The sequence below is a fragment of the Anolis sagrei genome, chromosome X (assembly GCF_037176765.1).
Source record: "Anolis sagrei isolate rAnoSag1 chromosome X, rAnoSag1.mat, whole genome shotgun sequence".
Classification (NCBI taxonomy): domain Eukaryota; kingdom Metazoa; phylum Chordata; class Lepidosauria; order Squamata; family Dactyloidae; genus Anolis; species Anolis sagrei.
The window spans coordinates 29,551,173-29,572,792 of NC_090034.1; the positions used below are offsets into that span (position 1 = coordinate 29,551,173).

General features: G+C 36.0%; 1 protein-coding gene across 1 annotated transcript in view; it reads right to left on the minus strand.

Annotated features, from left to right (window-relative positions):
• Nucleotides 1-1,437: 1,437 nt before the first annotated feature.
• MYO1H (myosin IH) overlaps nt 1,438-21,620 on the minus strand; it is a gene marked incomplete at its 5' end in the record, with an annotated part of 40,440 nt that continues 20,257 nt past the window's right edge. Inside the window, 14 exons of the mRNA XM_060785791.2 lie at nt 1,438-2,126; nt 3,385-3,484; nt 3,567-3,664; nt 5,839-5,909; nt 5,990-6,125; nt 11,405-11,460; nt 11,548-11,641; nt 12,224-12,307; nt 12,403-12,562; nt 12,795-12,879; nt 12,963-13,031; nt 14,443-14,519; nt 15,212-15,325; nt 15,884-16,001. Of these exons, the coding sequence (XP_060641774.2) occupies nt 2,109-2,126; nt 3,385-3,484; nt 3,567-3,664; nt 5,839-5,909; nt 5,990-6,125; nt 11,405-11,460; nt 11,548-11,641; nt 12,224-12,307; nt 12,403-12,562; nt 12,795-12,879; nt 12,963-13,031; nt 14,443-14,519; nt 15,212-15,325; nt 15,884-16,001 (1,280 nt within the window). The remainder of the gene's footprint in view (nt 2,127-3,384; nt 3,485-3,566; nt 3,665-5,838; nt 5,910-5,989; nt 6,126-11,404; nt 11,461-11,547; nt 11,642-12,223; nt 12,308-12,402; nt 12,563-12,794; nt 12,880-12,962; nt 13,032-14,442; nt 14,520-15,211; nt 15,326-15,883; nt 16,002-21,620) is intronic.

Here is a 21,620-nt window from a genome sequence, read left to right on the forward strand (position 1 = left end):
ATTGCCCAGGGGATGCCTGGGTGTTTCTCTTATGTCCCCGCATGGGGAGCTGGAGCTGACAGGGTGCTCATCCGAGCTCTCCCTGGATTCGAACCTCTGACCTGTTGATCTTCAGTCTTGCCGGTACAAAGGTTTAACCCATTGTGCCACCGGGGGGGGGGGGGGTTGTTAGAATGATGTAATATATCTATTTAAATATTTTAATATAATTTTATATTATATTATTTATTTTATTTATGATATTTCTATCCCGTCTTTCTTGAACCCGAAGGTGACTTTAGGCGGCTTACAACCAGGCAGCAATTCGATGCCTAACAATATACAATTAACAGAATTAAAAGTACATTCAATAAAACCTTTAAAAACATATAAAACCAATGCCTTCATTGTTAATCTCATTGTCCAAATATCGTCATCTGATCCATTCCAATGTTTACTTTTGTCCAATTCCGTGTTTGACTGTTGCATTAGATCCCGAAGGCTTGTTCAAATAGCCATGTTTTCACTTTTTTTCTGGAAGGTGAAGAGGGAGAGGACTGATCTAATATCCCTGGGGAGGACATTCCACACTCAAAGGGCCACCACTGAGAAGGCCCTATCTCTCATCCCCACAAGTTGCACCTGCGAAGAAGGCGGGACTGAGAGCAGGCCCTCCCCGGATGATCTTAAACTTTTAGATGGTTCATAGGGACGGATACATTCGGACAGGTAAGCTGGGCCAGAACCGTTTAGAGCTTTATAGGCTATTCTTACATATTACATCATTGTAATGTAATATATTATAATAATAATTTAGCATTACATACAATATCGTACAATATATATTAATATAATTAAATTATGTTCTAAGATATATGTAAATGCTGTAAAGTATGCCTAAGAAAGCTATGTCAGCCATTTATAACAGAATATGTAATATAATATAACAAAATTAATAAGTTAGAAATATGCAATATAACATACTATAATGTAATATAATGTATTAAATTATATAATAATACAATATATCAATATAATTATGATTTATGTATATGTAAATATTGTAAAGTATGCTTAAGAAAAATAGGTCAGTCTTTTACAATTTAATGTAATATAATGTAGTAGAATGATGCAATATATTAATAATATAATGTAATTTAATATAATAAGTTATATTCATATAATTATAATTTATGTAAATGTTGTAAAGTATACCTAAGAAATATTTAAGTTGGCCATTCATCGCTGGAGTAACGAGAATTTATACCTGGATTAACAAGACTTTATACCCAGTTTCCCTATTGATCCTTTAAAGCTTTCATTTCCAGCAAAACGTCAATGGAATAAACACAATAAACATTGTCAAGTTTATACACAAATATATATTAGCTTTTCAAGCATTGAAGCCAACAATTTATATGAAATATATATTAGCTTTCCAAGTACTAAAGTCAACCATTTATTGCTGGATTAACAAGACTATTTAAACTTCATGTCGCGTGAAAATATCAATGGAGTAAACACACTTAGTAAATGTCAAGTAAATACACAAATATACATTAGCATTTTCAAGCTCTTAAATGTTAGCCACTTATTGCTAGATTAACAAGACTAAAGATTGTTTCCCCATTTTTTCTTTAATACACATAATATATACATATCATATTTTTCATCTGGAAATTCATTTGGAATTTTGGAAGCCTGTTTCAAGCCAAATTCCTAGATTTTCACCTCATTTGATGTCTTATAAGTTATTACTTGTTATCCGAATTACCGCAATTACTGCTTGTTGTGATGTTGTCACAAATTCGAGAAATTAAGGAAGATTTGTCACCATTGTTAAGAATGGAGCTTCTCGCGTTGTGTTCCATCTCATACGTATTAAAAGAATGTTTGATTTAACAAGACTTGGGGACAATTTATATATATTCGTTATCTTTACAACGACAATATTGTCAATACATATGCAAATGTAAAAAATAGATGTACAATAATGAGTTGAGTTCAGCTGCCCCGGTCTTATGGCATCCAAAACGGTGATAAATTGACAAATATAAGTGGGATTCACTTCTCATTTTTTTAATTTCCAACCACAAAACAAGCAACTCTCGAAGTCGTCATTGTCAGGACTACGTTTTGGTCGACACCTTTGGGATTGAAACACAGAATGAAAGGCCATTTCTCCATTTCTTCTTTTTAGGAAAGGAAGTATGCTACAGATACACAAAACACACGCACGCACACACACACACACACACATATTAAATGTTACAATATTATAATAACATAATTAATATTATGTCAGAATGATATAATATAATAATAATATATATTGTAAAATAATATAATATAATGTAGTGTAATGTAATATAATAATATATTATGATATAATGTAGTATGATATAATAGTATCCTGTAATATTATGTTAGCATGACGTAATATAATATTGTAATATAATGTAATATGTTAGAACAGGGGTCCTCAAACTAAGGCCCGGGGGCCGGATACACCCCTCCAAGGTCATTTACCCGGCCCTCACTCAGGGTCAACCTAAGTCTGAAACAACTTGAAAGCACACAACGACAACAATCCTATCTCATCAGCCAAAAGCAGGTCCATACTTCCCATTGAAATACTAATAATTTTATATTTGTTAAAATTGTTCTTCATTTTAATTATTGTATTTTTAAAGTGTTTTTGCACTACAAATGAGGTATATGCAGTGTGCATAGGAATTCATTCATGCTTTTTTTCAAATTATAATCCGGCCCTCCAACAGTTTGAGGGACTGTGACCTGTCCCTCTGTTTAAAAAGTTTGAGGACCCCTGTGTTAGAATGATATTATATAAAATAATATTAAGATAATGATCTATAATGCAATATTATGTTACAATGATGAAATATGAAATGTAATGGAATATGTTAGAATGATGTAATATAATATAAAATTATATTAAAATAATGTAATCATATAATATAATGTAACATAATATGTTGTAATGGTGTAATATAATATATACTATAATTTTATATTATTTACAATATATTATAGTATACTATTATAATATAATGTAACATATTGTAATATAATATAAAAATATAAAAAGACCCTAATAAATACAATAATAATACAATATAATAAAACCCTATAGGTCATCCAGTCTAACCACTTTTGATATACAATTAAAGCACTCCTAACAAATAACCAACCAACCTCTGCTTGGGCTCATTTGGGTACCTTTATGACTAGTTTCAAGGTCTTTAGAGTCATTGTGTTGATGGAAGACAGCACCCAATCCCTCCTGACAGCCATCCAGCCTCGTCTTATGAGACATTCAGAGATCACACTCAGACCTTCTTCTTTGGTAAAATCTTATAGTAACCCTGCGGTTGGGGAACTTACCACAGTCAGGTGTCCATTTTTGGCTTTGTAGACTTGAGCTGTATGACCCGTGGTGAAGTCCATGGTCCCTTGTTTCCCTGGACTGAATTGGAACTGGAGGCTGCCAAGGAAAGCGAGTGAGAATAGAGTGGGATTGCAATACAATTCCATTGACAGGCCCTAGAATCCCACTCCTGGCTCACCTCCCCTCGGCAACAGCCACCAACTCTTCCTTCTTGGCCAACATGCAGAGCCTGGTGACCACCTCAAAGACGTGTTCACATTGTATGATGGCATCCCCCTAGAAAGCAAGAAAGGTAGCCGATATAGTAGCTGAATACTACGATATCGTCTACATATGCAAATGTTGACTGCATTCATTTTCCATTAGTTACCATTTTATTACCATCACAGTAGGAAACTACAACCTTCTTCAAGTCTCCGCTAGTAATTTGTTTATCTATAATCCTGTTGCTTATTGCATGTATGTTATGGTATGCAACTTTCTTTCCTTGATCTATGTTTTCCTAAGAAGTTGTGAGAGGGGCTGCAGACCACATGATCCGCCCTGAAATGAGCACAGACTTCTTTAGACTTTGGGACTGCTCAGATTGCAGATTTGCAAACACTTGCCTGCTATTTATTGTAGAGACCGGATGGCACAGAAACTATCTGAAACATATCTATAACTGACTGAGTAAACCAATTTTTTTTTTTACCAAAGTACTTAATTTTGTTTCTTGAGTGCATGATATGGAACAAGGTTTTTTTATGGGAGAGTAGATATATTTTTGGGAACTAAAAAACACTTCTGTAAAAACTATTATTTTTATGCACAGGCATATTATCTGTTTTCTAACAGATCAGAGACAATAGATTATTTAGTCTAACAACTTAAGCTAATTGCCTTGCAATAACATTTGGTTGTGTACCTCTTGAGAAGATTATACTCAAACAGCTTTTTGACTCTTCTCTAAAAGGTTATGATCTCTAAAAGGTCATGCTTTTCTAAAACACAAGTACGATATCTGCGTATGCAAATATGATGTTCGTATATAATAGTAGTAATATAATAATATAATATAAAATATAATATAGTAATAATATTAGTAACTATAATAATTATATTATTACAAATAAAATAAAATATATAATAATATAATAATGTTATGATATATTATATAATAATATAGTAATATAATAGTAACAATATATTATGGTATTATAATTTACTAATAAAATATAATGATATAACAATATAATTAATAATAAAAATAATATAGTATCTTTACCTTTACAACTACGATATTGTCTACGTATGCAAATGTTATCTATGTTCATTTTAATGTGTTTTGTTACCTTCACAAATACAGTTATCATCTACATATGCAAATATGATCTATGTTTTCAATATAGGAATATAATAGTAGTATAAAATAGTATATTGTGATATAATAAAAACAATATAGCAATATAATAACTATAATAATTGCAATATAATATTATATCTTCATAATATAACAATATAATATAATAAATATATAATTTAGAAATATTGCAGCTCTGGGGCCAGAGTGAAGAAGGAGAACCAGGAAGATGCAGTTCCACCATGTCTCCTGGGTCATCAATTGGGAGCCCCTCCCCCCAGCAACAATATAGTAATATATAATACTAATATTGTGCTATTCTAATAATATGATATATCGTATTTACATATAATATTGATCATAATCTTGTAATACAATATAATATTAATAATGCAATATAATAATATAATAATTATATATTATATATTACATGTAATATTACTAATAATATTGCAGTATAGTGGTATAATACAATATATAATACAGTACTAATACTGTACTATGCTAATAATATAATATATTGTATGTACATGTAATTTGTAAGCCGCTGAGTCGCCTTCAGGGTGAGAAGGGTGGGATATAAATATTGTAAATAAATAATATAATATAATATAACAATATAATAACAAGAAGAATAGAATAGAATAATAAAAACAACAATAATATAGTAATATAATAGTAACAGTATAATAATATAATATAACATAAAACAATAAAACATAGTGATCTAATTATATAAGAATTTTATAATATACAATAAAATAATAATATAATGCACTTTGTTTACTAGTATGCTATCATCTACATATGCAAATGTTATCTGTGTTCATTTTCAATGCATTTTGTTACCGAGAATAACTACAATATCGTCTACATATGCAAACATTATCTATGTTCATTTTCTATGCGTTTCATTACCTTCACAGCTAGGATATATCTACATATGCTAATGTAATCCATGCATTTCCTTACCTTCTTAACTAAGGTGTCATCTACATATGTGAAAGTTATCTATGTTGGTTTGCAATCAGTTTTGTTACCGCCACAACTACAATATCATCTACATATGGAAATATTATTAATGGTTGTTTTCAATGCGTTTAGTTACCAGAACTTGTTTGCTGTCTTCTAGGAGGTGGATGACAACGATACCGTCACTCAAGTTGCTGGTGGAAATGCCTGGAATGGTACCAAACATGTAAATGAGATGCAAATACTGACTTATTCCCAAGCTGTCCTCTCTCTATTGGATTGCATACCTTTGATCGTAGAATATTCGATCCGCTCCTTGATTTTGGCTGCTTCAAGCAGGTATGCGGCCACGCGGGTTAAGACCAAGAGCCGGACCTTTGGTTTGAAGCCCTTCCCCTCAAACCTCACCACCGAAGCAACATACTAATAATAATGAAATAATAATAAAAATAATATAAAAATAATATACTATAATAATAAGATAAAATTACAATAATATAATAATAACAATATAATATAATATTAGAACAAGATATAAGAATACAGGGTTAGTCAAAATGCATAGGCCAATAAGCCATTCAATTGAATGGCTTATTGGCCTATGCATTTTGACTAACCCTGTATAATAATGAAATAATAAAATAACAAAACAATAATGTAATATAATAGTAACAATATAATATATAACATTTGTTGTTCATTTGTTCAGTCGTTTCCGTCTCTTCGTGACTTCATAGACCAGCCCACACCAGAGCTTCCTGTTGACCGTCACCACCCCCAGCTCCTTCAAGGTCAATCCAGTCACTTCAAGGATGCCATCCATCCATCTTGCCCTTGGTGGGCCCCTCTTCCTTTTTCCTTCTATTTTCCCCAGCATCATTCTCTTCTTTAAGCTTTCCTTTCTTCTCATGTGGCCAAAGTACAAAAGGATCTATCTTCCTTCGCTCAGCCTTCCCTAAAGTCCAGCTCTCACATCTGTAGGTGACTACAGGGAATACCATTGCTTTAACTATGCGGATCTTTGTTGCCAGTGTGATGTATCTACTCTTCACTATTTTACCAAGATTGGTCATTGCTCTCCTCCCAAGAAGTAAGCGTCTCCTGATTTCCTGGCTGCAGTCTGCATCTGCAGTAATCTTTGCACCTAGAAATACAAAGTCTGTCACGGCCTCCACGTTTTCTCCCTCTATTTCCCAGTTGTCAATCATTCTTGTTGCCATAATCTTGGTTTTTTTAATGTTTAACATACATTATATTATAATAATTCAAATAATTAAAAATAATATTTATGTAATAATAGAATAGTAAGAATATAAATACAATATTATTATAATAGAATATTGTAACAACATAAAATAATAATATAATGTGTGTGTGTATATATATATATATATATACACACACACACATACATACATACACATATAGATATATATTATTACTAGCTGTACCCAGCCACACATTGCTGTGGCTCATTGTGGAGAAATGGGAAAGAAAGAAAAGAGGAAGAGCTGGTTTCTAAGCTATCAATACACAACGGAAGTGGCAAAGTGTCACAAAGGGTTATATGGGTGTGTGGAAGGGCCCTGGGTTACCTGAGTCCACACTGCCATATAACCCAGTTCAAAGATAGTATATAGGTATTATTATTGTTGTAGTCTTTATAGACATATAGATATTATTATATCTCTCCCACCTTATCCATGCCTAGCATTATTTTTAACTTTAATTACATTTGGCCCAGCCATAGATTTTAATTGTGTGTTGTATTACTGTCATTGTATATTGCTTTTTTGTTTTGAGTTTTATTTAATTGTTTACCGTTGTTGTTATTGCTTGTATTGATGTATTGTGGGCTCGGCCTCATGTAAGCCGCACCAAGTCCCTTGGGGAGATGGTAGCGGGGTATAAATAAAGATTATTATTATTATTATTATTATTATTGGCATATAGATATTATTATTATAGACACAAATATTATTACTAAAGCTATATAGGTATTAGTATTATAGATATTATTTATGAATTTCATATCAAAAGCATTGCATAAATTAGTATAAAACTGATTAAAAATAGAAGGAGCATAGGGCTCAATATCTTTTGAGCAAAAACAGGCAACAGATGTATGGATATTATTACAGACCTATAGATATTATTATAGGCATATAGATGTTATTATTTTATTGTTATTTTTATAGATATTATATAGCTAATATTATAGATGTATACATATTATTATATGTGTATATAGATGTTATTATTATTATAGACATAGATATTATAGGCATATAGGTATTATTGTTATAAATGTTCAGATATTTTTGACAGACAGACATTATAATTATAGACATATGGATATTATTATAGACCTGTAGATATTATTATAGGCATATAGACATTATTACAGACATATAGATATTATGATAGAAATGTAGATATTATTGTTAAAGACATATAGATATCATAGACATATATATTATTATAGATTGATAGATATTATTATGATAGATATATAGATATTATTATTGTAGATATAGCCCAGGGTTGTTATAAAGTAAAAATGGATGGCCATCTTTTGGGAGTGTTTTGATTCTGTCTTCCTGGACAGCCTTTGCTAACTCACAGAGCGTGTGCCTTTTTGTCTCTTCTGACCATCTTTTGGGAGTGTTTTGATCCTGCCTTCCTGGACAGCCTTTGCTAATTCACAGAGCGTGTGCCTTTTTGTCCCTTCTGGCCATCTTTTGGGAGTGTTTTGATTCTGTCTTCCTGGACCGCCTTTGCTAACTCACAGAGCGTGTGCCTTTTTGTCCCTTCTTTGAATACTGGACTTCATTTCCCAGAATTCCTTCCCATAACTCAGTATGGGTGAGGTTTCTAGACACACACACACACACAGAATCCCTCCGGAGGCAAGAAGGGAAGGAAAGGAAAGGAAAGGAAAGGAAAGGAAAGGAAAGGAAAGGAAAGGAAAGGAAAGGAAAGGAAAGGAGGGAGATCTCTCTCTCTCTGTCCCTCCTTCCCTCTCTCTCTCTCTCAATCCTTTGGGAAGAGAGGCAGGGGGTAGCCAGGGGGATAGACCGGCCACCTTTCCCTCTCTTGTGCCGCCTCTCTCTCTCTCTCTCTCTCTCTCTCTCTCTCAGCGGTTGGGTTTTTTTCCCTCGTGCAGGAGCGGGGGAGGGGGTTCTTTTAACACAGGCTCTATATAGGCATTTAGCCATGTGGGGGGTAAGTTCTTTCTAGTTTTTTTTTTTTTTTTGAGTGGAGAACATAAATGGGACTGTTAGGTGTCTTGTGTCCAAATTTGGTGCCAATTGCCCCAGTGGTTTTTGAGTTCTGTGAATAGCACAAACGAACATTACATTTTTATTTATATAGATTCAGGAAATCAGAAGACGTTTGAGCAATGACCAATCTCAATAAAATAGTAAAGAGTAGAGACATCACACTGGCAATGAAGAACCGTATAGTTAAAGCAATGGTATTCCCTGTCGTAACCTACGGATGTGAGAGCTGGACCTTAGGGAAGGCTGAGCGAAGGAAGATAGATGCTTTTGATCTGTGGTGTTGGAGGAAAGTTCTGAGAGTGCCTTGGACCACCAGAAGACCCAACCAGTCCATATTCCAGGAAATAAAGCCCAACTGCTCACTGGAGGGAAGGATATTAGAGGAAAGAAGAAGTACTTTGGCCACATCATGAGAAGACAGGAAAACTTGGAGAAGACAATGAAGCTGGGGAAAATGGAAGGAAAAAGGAAGAGGGGCCAACCAAGGGCAAGATGGATGGATGGTATCCTTGAAGTGACTGACTTGACTCTGAAGGAGCTGGGGGTGGCCACGTTTGACAGGGAGCTCTGGTCATGACTGAACAAACAAACAACAACAACATACACATAATAAAAGTGAAAATGTGTATGTGTATAACCCACAGTTCTGATGAGTCACCAAAAGCCCTTCCTCCAAGGAAATTGCAGGTTGTAGAGGGCACCATGAACATATAGCCCTAACCCTGCCAATGTCCTCCCCAAACACCATACTGCCTGCCACCCAAGCAAAGGCTTTTATCCAAGGACAATATCATTCTAGATTTTTGGTTCTTCCTCCAAAATGGACATCCCAGGGTACCTTACTCTTTCCCTTGCTGTGGAATTTGCATGAACCCACCCACTGCCTCTCCCTAACCCTTTCTTATCCATTCCTATGGACACCGCAAATGGGAATTATCAGCAACTGAACAAGAGGTTAGGGAGGAATTCACCATGATTTATAGGAGTTGTAGTTCACCTACATCCAGAGAGCACTGTAAACCCAACCAACAATGGATCTGGACCACACTTGCCACAGGTGATGGCATTTACAGTACTTTCACTCACTTCCCGAGACCACTCCAATCCCCACGAATGACGGGAATGGACAAAACTTGCCACACAGACTCCCCCATGTCCCACTTTACACCCTGGTGTGGTTTGGGGGAGGATAGACCACAAATGGTAGGAGTTGAAGTAGCTTCATCCACATCCAGAGACTACTGTGACCCCCACGACTGACGTTCCTGGACCAAACTTGCCACACAGACTCTCCATGATGTACTTTACATCCTGGTGAGTTTTGTGAGAGGATGGGCAAGGTATGATGGGATTTGCAGTACCTTCACCCACTTCCAAAGACCACTGCAACCCTCACGAATGATGGGTTTGGACCAAATTAGGGACACAAAACCCCCATGAGCAACAGAACATACTGAATGGGTTGGGGGAACACCACAAAACAAACAATTTGTTTTTCAAATAACCTAGGAACCACCATGCTGTTGGAAGGGGTCCAGGAGGAGGACCACCTTAAAAGAATGTGGGAGTTAGATTGTAATAAAGTAATACACCCACAAAACTGGAAAGGAATGTGGAATATGCGTATATTAAAAAATATGTCAATAAGAATAAAAGAGAACTATTACAAAGTGGTGTGGAGATGGTACCTCACACCAATCAGATTAAATCAAATTGACAAGAAACATTCTAAGCAGTGCTGGAGGGGCTGTCAAGAAACTGGCACATATATACACATGTGGTGGTCTTGCAAATATGTTCAAAAATTTTGGGAAAATGTATTTCAAGAAATAAGAAGAATCACCCAAATAGAGATAACAGGAACACCGGAGATAGCACTGCTGTCATTTATTGACAATGTTAAAATACCAAAAGAACTAAAATAATTAATTGCCAATCTGGTCACAGCAGCAAGATTATTAATAGCTAAAAAATGGAAAGAAGGAGGGGAGTGCCAATTGGAAGAGTGGTATAGGGAGATCTGGGACATCGCAATAAACGATAAACTGACAGGAAACATTAAGGTTAAAAGAGGATTATCAAAAAAAGATGATTTTGGGAAGATTTGGGGGAAATTGATAGAATATGTATATATAGAAGGTAAGGGGACCAAACCTGTAATAGAAACAACTGATTTTTGGAAATAAGTATTGTAATTGGCTGGTCAGGGGTGAAGGGTTAGCACTGGGTGATTGGGTGTAATGAAGCAAGAGAATGAAATATTATAGGTATCAAGACATACATGTTCTGTACAATTGTTAATGGAAAGTGATAAGTATAAGAATGTTTAAATACCAAATATGTTAAAGCTACAATAAAAAAAAATATTGCAAAAAAGGAACCACCAGGTCCCCAAACTAATAATATAATATAATGTACCTTGACTTTCTCGTGACGGATCATTTGCATGACTTTGGGGCTGAGTTCGCTCTCATCTGTTAAGCAAATAATAAATTTGATTTTATTATTATTATTATTATTATTATTAGTTTTGTTATTACTTTATTTTATATTTTACTCACTTATGCGAGTGTCAGCAAATGGTACATTCAGGCTTTCAGGATATTTGGCCTTTTTCCCACGGAATATTGCACTCGCCACCACCTTTTGATCCATCTAGAAAACGAATAACAATAATATATTATTATTATTTATTAAATGTATCATTATAGTATAAATATGCTATAATATTATATTAAAATATATTATTATATTATCATTATACTAAATATATATTATATTAATATATTATAGTAATATTATTAAAATAAATATATAAAGATTATATAATCATACTATACATATTTGATGGTATATTAAAATATTATTATTATATTATCATCATACTATGTATGTATATATATATATATTAAAATATCACATAATCATATTATTATATAAAATATATTATTACCATATTATATTATATTGTTAAAATATGTTATTTTATTATTAGTTATACTATAAGTATTATTATATTAAAATATTATACTATCATTAAACTATAAATATATTATATTATGATATTAAAATATAATTGTATATTATTATATTAAATATATATTATTATCATTAATATATTATGATATTAAAATATCCTTATACATTAAATATTAATATATTAAAATAATTAAAATATATTAAAATAATATTATATATCTTTCTTCTAAAAGACATATTAAAATAAATTATATGTACCTGTGCTTTCTTCTCTGGGCTGATGCTGCGGCAGTATTTCCTGACCAAGGCCTTGATGCAAAGCTTCTTGAGCAGCTCAGACGTCTAAGGAAGAAGACAGTGCAATACAAAGGGAGGCCTTGTACTACATTTCCCATCATGCACTCCCGCCGCCCTTGGGATGCATAGTTTGTGCTGACCTCCTGCAGCACTGGAGGGGGCTGCAGCCAGGTGGGGTCAAGGACCCCTTTGGGGAGGAAGTCCCGCAGCTTCTTCAAATAAGTGACTTGTGCCAAGCGCAGGAAGTCCCGGTTGTCTGCATTCATGGGCTGCTTACGGCAGATGAAGCCCTTGATGTACCTGGAAATAGATACGAATAATAATCATAATATAATTATGGAAAAATTTATTATTATTATCATCACCATCATCATCATCATTAAATGTGGTTTTATTTTTGCTTATTCTATATATCTGATTTTATTTTTATTTGTAATAATATATTACATTATATTATTATTATTATTGTTATTATTATTATTATTATTACTATTATTATTATTATTATTATTATTAAATAATAATAACTCACTTCCGGATGGTTTGTGCTGCCCACATCCTCCTTCTGGCCATTTTCCGGGCCAAGACACCCCTCCAGCATGACTCCAGGGTGATGGCTGTATGCAAATAGGGTGATTTAAATATGCAAATTTATTCAAATGCCATGCAAATTTTAGGAGTGATGATGATGATTATTTACCTGCTTTCCTCAACTTCTGGAATTCTTTCTTCCCTAAGCAGCCCTTGTACCTGGCCTGAATCCGGGCAACTGGAAAGAGCAGAGAATTATTATATCTATATCTATATCTATATCTTATCTATACACATCAAAAGTGAAAATGTGTAAGTGGCCTAGCTGTCCACTCACACTGTTTGTGGAGGTTATAGCCTCCACAAACAGCTATAACCCACAGTGCTAAAGAGCCACCAAAAGCCTTCCCTCCAAGGATATTTCAAGATAATCCACAAGCATGTGGACAATTTCAACAGAAAGGAGGAAATCGTGAAAATGAACAAAATCTGGCTACCAGTATTTAAAAACTCTAGAATTAGAACAATAAATAAAGAACAACTCTCAAAAACAGGGGAATTCCAGACATGAAACAATCAAGAACCAAGAAAGGATCCCCCCAGGCAGGAAGCAACCGGGCTTCGAAGCTGCATGGCCATTCAATGCAAATCAAGATGACAAATGGCAACATTCACACTTGCCTACAACATACAAGATTTTTTTTCTCCCACCCTGGACATCATTCCACAGGGAGACATCTATCTATCTATCTATCTATCTATCTATCTATCTATCTATCTATATCTATATCTATATCTATATCTATATCTATATCTATATCTATATCTATATCTATATCTAAAAATGCTCTGTGCATAATGAGTACTTTAAAAACAAAAGAACCAATGAATGAAATCACACTAAATTTGGCAACAAAACATCTCACAACACAAGGAGTGACCATCACTCAAAAAATTATGATTTTGTCATTTGGGAGTTGTAGTTGCTGGGATTTATAGTTCACCTACAATCAAAGAACATTCTGAACCCCACCAACGATAGAATTGGGCCAAACCTCCCACATAGAACCCCTATGTGGGCCACAGCAACGCGTGGCAGGGGATGGCTAGTATGTATATGTATGTGTGTGTGTGTGTGTATTCACACACACACCACTTGCCTAGGATGCCTGCCATAGATGTGGATGAAATGTTAGGAGAGAATGCTTCTGGAACATGGCCAGGCAGCCTGAAAAACCCACAGCAACCCAATAATAATACTGGATTGTCGATGTTGCAATCCCAGGTGAAAGCAGGATTGATGAGAAGGAACTGGAAAAGCTTACTCGATATGAGGATTTAAAGATCAAACTGCAAAGACTCTGGCACAAGCCAGTAAAGGTGGTCCCAGTGGTGATCGGCACACTGAGTGCAGTGCCTAAAGACCTTGGCTTGCACTTAAACACAATTGACACTTACAAAATCACCACCTGTCAGCTGCAAAAGGCCACCCGACTCAGATCGGCACACATTATTCACCGATACATCACACAGTCCTAGACACTTGGGAAGAGTCCGATGTGTGATCAAATACCAGAGCCAACATACACAATCTTCTTGTGTATTAAATAATAATAATAACAATAATAAAAATGGGAATGAAGTTGTACTTATGAGATGCTTCCTATATTCAAAGGCATCTTCGGTGGCAAAAAGGGTCCGAGGAAAACGGATGAATATTTTGGTCCTAAAATGATAATAAATAAAAAATAAACCACATAATAATAATAAGCAATCTATAAGGAAATAATAACAATAGCAATTAATTTATTATAATAATAATTAAATATAAAAAATAAACAAACAATAACAAATAGTTTAAAATAATATGAAATAAATATTTTATTATTTTATATAGATACATAATATAAAAATAAATAAATAACAACAAATAATTTATAATAATATTAAACAAATAATGATGTATTGATATTATATAAATGCATAGTATAAAAATAATATTAAATAATATTAAATAATATTTATTAATATTACATCAATACAAAATATAAAAAACAATAACAAATATTTTATTAAAATATCAAATAAATAATACTATATTAATATTATATAAATACATAATATAAAATTAAGTAAACAATTTGCAAGAATAATATATGAAATAGTAATAATATTATAATTAATGAAATATAATATTAAAAATAATTTGCAAAAATAAAAAAAGCCTAGAACTGATTCACTTTCCAAAAGGAAAAACCTGGAATGGAGTCCCTCTCTAAGGTTCCTAAGCTGTAATGCATTCTCTCCACTGAAAGGCTCTATTAAAAGGGAAAATCCTGACCGGACTCTATCTCTCCATCACGGCTCCATTGAAAACCAAACTGGATTTCAACCTGACCTGGATTTGGATCCTCCTACCTTCCCATCTTGTACTCCTCAGGCTTGTATCCCACGTGTTTGATCAGAAGCTCCACTCCTTTTGCTGCTGTTCCTCGCCAATGGGGCCATGTCTCCGGGCAGAGTGACTTGTACCTAGCAACAGGGCAAAACACCTTCAATTCCTAAATTATAGTTTTTATAAATAATATTGAAATATATTCCTGATCATATGGAATATTTATTATTATTATTATTATTATTATTATTATTATATAACTATAAAATAAATAAAATATAATAATATATATCAATAAATTTAGAATTGTTAATAATAGTATGATAATAATATAAAATAAATATAGTAATCTAAAATATTTTTTTTAAGATTTATAATATTAAATAATAATATTATTTAATAATATTTTCTTAAATAATAATAATATATTTAAATGTGTCTGGCTTTTTATATACTTTTGTTATCATATCATACAATATTGTTATATTATATGATAAAATATTAAATAATATTACACATTATTATATGCTATAATTGCTGCTATAATAAAATATTATTTAATATGAAATATTGTTCAATATTATTAAATAATTTAATATTAAATAATTATATATTAATAATTATATAATACATAATATATTAATAAATAATATTTAATAGTCTATTTAATGGTGTTCTGTATGTAAGCAACTCACCTGTTGAGGAAGTGTTCATACCTCCGTCGGTAGGCGAACCCGGCCCTTTTGACCCGAAGGTGTTCCATCAATCCCAAGTATTTCACCTGGTGCCGAATTATGGAGTCGTCAAATTTGTCTGCAAGGAATAGTATAGTATAGTACAATATAATATAATATAATATTGTAGTTATAGAATGTAATATTTTATTTATTTATTTATTTATCGTGTCAGGGGCAACCAGATGATTGCATGTAATATAATATGCAAGAATGCCAAGGCAGGCAATGGAGCACGGCCATGCTTTGATCAACAGATGACTTTCACCACTAGGGGGAGCTCTATCATTTTACTGTAGAGTCTGACTTATCCAACATACTGCAGAACATTGGATAAGCGAAAATGTTGGATAATGAGGGTTTAAGAAAAAGGCTATTAAACGTCAAATTACATTATGATCTTACAAATTAAGCACCAAAACATCATGTTTTACAACAAATCACCAGAAAAAGCAGTTCAGTACACAATAACATTATGTAGTAATTACTGTATTTACAAATTTAGCACCAAAACATTGCAATGTATTGAAACAGCTGTGGATGCAGGTGGGAGGCAGTCTGCATTGGACAATACAGAATCATAATCTCAGCATAGAAGCCGATTAGCAGGTTTTTACTATTTCGACAAAGCACTCATATTCCTCAGGGATTATGGTGACCCATATGATCTTGTCATCTAACAGTGCTTCTTCTTCTACAAGAAGTACTGCCTGAACATCAAGCAAAAAGTGGGTGCTAAAAACAATATCATACGAAAGCTGACTGGCACAACCTGGGGATCACAACCAGACACAGTGAAGACATCTGCCCTTGCGCTATGCTACTCTGTTACTGAGTATGCATGCCCAGTGTGGAATACATCTCACCACCCTAAAACAGTAGATGTGGCTATTAATGAGACATGCCACATTATCATGGGGTGTCTGCGCCCTACACCACTGGAGAAACTACACTGTTTAGCCGATGTTGCACCACCTGACATCCGCCGGGAAGTAGCAACCAATAGTGAAAGGACCAAGGCAGTGACATCTCCGACCCATCCCTTATTTGTTTGGGTATCAGCCAGCATGTCAACGACTTAAATCAAGAAATAGTTTTCTAAGATCTACAGATACACTCGCTGGGACACCTCAGCAAGCAAGAGTCCAAAAGTGGCAGGCTTAAACCCAGAACCTCAATCAATGGCTGGTACCAAATGAGAGACTCCCCCCTGGGCACACAGAAAACTGGGCGACTTGGAAGGCGCTGAACAGACTGCGCTCTGGGTCCACAAGATGCAGAGCCAACCTTAAGAAAGGGGGCTACAAAGTGGAATCCACAACATGCGAGTGTGGAGAAGAGCAAACCACTGACCCCCTGCTGCAATGCAACCTGAGCCCTGCCACATGCACAACGGAGGACCTTCTTGCGGCAACATCAGAGGTACTCCAAGTGGCCAGATACTGGTCAAAGGACATTTAATCAACTACCAAGCTTGCAAACTCTGTTTTGTCTGTTTGTTAAAAATTTGTTTAAAATGTAGTACAATTGTCTGGTTGATACTGACACGATAAATAAATCTAACAGTGAAAGGGCAAAGGCAGTGACATCTCTGGCTCACCCCCTGTTTGGATATCAGCCAGCATGCCAACGGCTTAAATCAAGAAACTAGTTTTCTAAGTGGCCAGATACTGGTCAAAGGACATTTAATAGAATGCCAAGTCTGCAAACTTTGTGGGTTTTTTAAAAATGCAATAAAACTGTTTGGTTTGCTCCTGACACGATAAATACAAATAAATCTAACATGCCTAATTTAGTCCAGTCTGCTTTCTGAAGGTGAAATCAAACTTCCTGAGGCCTTATTTATTTATTTATTTTTATGATATTTATAGCCCACCTTTCTCAGCCATACGGCGACTCAAGGCGGGTTACAGAGTGACACAATTCGATGTCAGGCATTCATAAAAGTGCCATTAAAAACAATCAACATTACAATATAAAACATAAATAAAAACCATTAAAGCATATAATTATCGGTGTCATCTTGCCATTCCATGTTCATCATTCATAGTTCCGTGTTATCTATTCCTCTGCATTCTCAAAACTTGCTCAAAGAGCCAGGTCTTTACTTTTTTTCGGAAAGTCAGGAGGGAGGGGACCGATCTAATATCCCTGGGGAGGGAGTGCCATAGCTGGAGGGCCACCACTGAGAAGGCCCTGTCCTTCGTCTCTGCCAATCGCACTTGCAAGGCAGGCAGGATCGAGAGCAGGGCCTCCCCAGACAATCTTAAGCTCCTAGATGGTTCATAGGAACAATATAGATAGTTGAGAACAATAGGCATACTATCGGCCAATGCTGTGTATGGTATTGGTGGTCCTACTGATTTAGTGCATTGCTGCACAATGCTGTCACTCACAAATAGGAGGTCTGGGTTAGCAAAGTGTTAGGTACTCTTGAGTAGAATATGTATTGTTCTGATCAGTATCAGCTGTTTCCCTTTTGAAATAGCACTCAATGTTTGGAAGATCTGCAGTTAAGTTTTCACAACACCTTCCAATATGCTGGAAAGATGGTGGGAGCTTACTATCATGGATAAGCAATAGTTTGTGCAATTCAGCCCAGGAGAGGACAAAATCTCAATTATTATCCTCCTGAGCACAACCCCATACATGGCTATGTCTGTTAAAGCCACCAATTACTACTGCCCTTTGGTGCCTATTAAAGTTCTCAGGAGAGGAGAAACAAAACTCTTCATTGGGAGGCTTGTACATAGAGGTAATCGTGATGTTATTAAGCTCCCCTGTTAGCCCTAATCTATATAAATAAAAATGTAATGTTCGTTTGTGCTACCATCAGAACTCAAAAACCACTGGGGGAATTGACACCAAATTTGGACACAAGACACCTAACAGTCCAATTTATGTCCTCCACTCAAAAAAACCCCAAAGAAACAGCAGAAACCCCAAAAATCCACACAAGGGAAGAGCAGCCATTACAGCACTGAGAGCCAAGCGCGTGTGCACGCACGGCCATACAAATAGAACTGGCACAGCGAGCGGCACCCAGCTCCCTCCCTCACCGTGGCCAGATGCGGCCCTCGCGGCCTGGCCAGGCCTCATGCAAAGCCCCTCGCCGCTTGCGTCAACGGCGTTTCTCTCTCTCCCCCCAGAGCGGCTTCGGCCGGGGTCACGCCGGCCCAGGCTTCTTCCTCCCTCCCTCCTTCCTTCTGAAGCCGAGCATGACCCCCCCCCCCAACAAGGGATGGTGACTTATAGTTCTGCAAAGGACAAAGGTACCAGACTGCACAATAGGGGTTAAGTCTTGGTCAATTTGTCAAGGCCTTAACAAACAATGAGGACCCCATGAAACTTTGGGAATGGCTAGACCTTGGGGTCTCTGCCTCTCTCTCGAGAGAGAGAGCTGTAGTTTTCCAAGGACCATGGGACTGGCTTCCATCCCAGCGCTGCAGGGCTTTGCGTCTTCACCCAGTGGAACTCCATAGACTCCCTTTGTCTGGCTTTTTAAATTCTGCTACATTCCTGGACTTCACTCTCTTTAAGGACTCGCTCTCTACCCATGAACTTTCTTCAAGACAACTTATGAATTCATGCTGTGTCCTGATATCGTCTGCATTTTATAATTGGTATTATTAATCTCTCTCTGGGGTCCCGGATGGGAAGATAGCTGCATATGATTTCCCTGTGTATAATTTCTGTATGGTTTTTATGTTTCCTCGTATTCCTGACCATTTGCCCCTTCTCCCTCCAAAGAAATATGTAAGGGAACCCCCTGGCCTTCAGAAACAAAAGACTGAAACCTCCCACCAAAGACACCTTTGCATGGATAAAAGAAGGAGATTTTTATCTCTAGCCTCGGAAGATGGCCCACTAGAGTAAAGCATTGTTTGACAAAAGTTTCTGTAAGATAAGGGGAAACCTTCCCCTCTGCTTTTGTTTACTTAGCATTAACCTCAGGCTGCCATCATTGTTCTCCTGTCTCACAGCCAGGAAGGATCAGGACACATGTTGACCCTTTGTCTCACAAGAGCACATGGCATTCCTTTGTTTAAGGAACCCTTTCCCAGATTCCTTTGTGCTCCCTCATCCTGCCTCCATCTCTCCTGATTGGCTGTCGCCACCAGGTGGCAGAGGTCTCCCCATTGATTCCTACGGACCACTGGAGCCCATCGCCCAATCATGGCAGGGAACAACAGGGAAGCCGGGGCCGGGAGTTTGAACTCTACAACTTTGAATTTGCTATAAATATGACTGTATTGGTGTATTCCCCTCATGCTTAGCTTGGCGAATGATTGCAGCTTTGCATCTGGTTTCAGCTGAATCGCATTAAACTTTGATGGCCTTTCTTCAACTGGTGAGACTTTTCATTGGGAAATCAGGGAAAAATATGGGATGCTTCTCTGTCTCACCAGGGGAAAAAAGAACTCTTTGAGGAGTCTAATTGGTCTCTGCCTCCTGGCAAAGACCCCTAAATTTTAGTTCTATAACACTTCCCCTTCCCCCTTTCTCTCCCCTTCCCCTTCCTTCCTTCCCTCCCTTACCCCTTCCACTCCCTCCTTCCCTCCCTTCCTTTCCTTCTTCCTTCCTTCCCTCCCTCCCGTGTGGGAGGGAGAAGCCTCCCAGGAAGCCACCAGGGAAGCCAGCGTTATCTGGCCATGCCCACCCGCCACCGCCTCCGCCAACAATAGTGCACACCCCTCTCTTCGCCATCAGGGAACTTCTGCTGCGCTCTCTGCGCTCCGCGGCCACGAGGCGCCTCCTGCTCCATTCCCAGCCGAGAACAAGCGATGGGCGCCACTCTGAAAAGGTTTGGCCCAATTCTATCGTTGATGGGGTTCAGAATGCTCTGTGATTGTAGGTGAACTACAAATCCCAGCAACTAAAACTCCCAAATGTCAAGATTCTATTTTCCCCATACTCCACCAGTGTTCACGTTTGGGCATATGGAATATTCGTGCCAAGTTAGGTCCAGATCCAACATTGTTTGAGTCCACAGTGATCTTTGGATGTAGGTGAACTACAACTCTCAAACCACTGCCCACCAAACCTTTCCAGTATTTTCTGTTGGTCATGGGAGAACTGTTTGCCCAGTTTGGTTCAACTCCATCGTTGGTGGGGTTCAGAATGTTCTTTGATTATAAGTAAACTATAAATCCCAGCAACTACAACTCCCAAATGACAAAATCAAAATTTTTTGACTGAAGGACATACCTTGGGTTGTTAGGTGTCCAGTGGTTTTTGAGTTCTGTTAATCCCACAAACGAGCATTACATTTTTATTTATATAGATTTATTTCCTATATTTATTCCTATATTTATAACCTTCTCCCCCTGAAAGGGGACTCATGCTTACATATGCCAAAAACCACTTTCAAAACAACAGAAAATAGATTTTCTCCTCCCCTCACCAGCTTCATTCTCCTTTAATAAATCTACAGTGTAGATGCACCCAAAGTCAACCCTTCCACACTGCCATGTAAAATTCAGATTATCTGCTTAGGACTGGATTATATGGCAGTGTAGACACATGCACACACGCGCACACGCGCATGCACACACACACCTATGGATGGATGTTGGATCACTGGTTGGTGATACACACACACACACACATATAAAACACAATACTTCATATATTCCTATTATATATATTTCTATATAATACATATATATTATACATATTATTTTTATATATACTACTA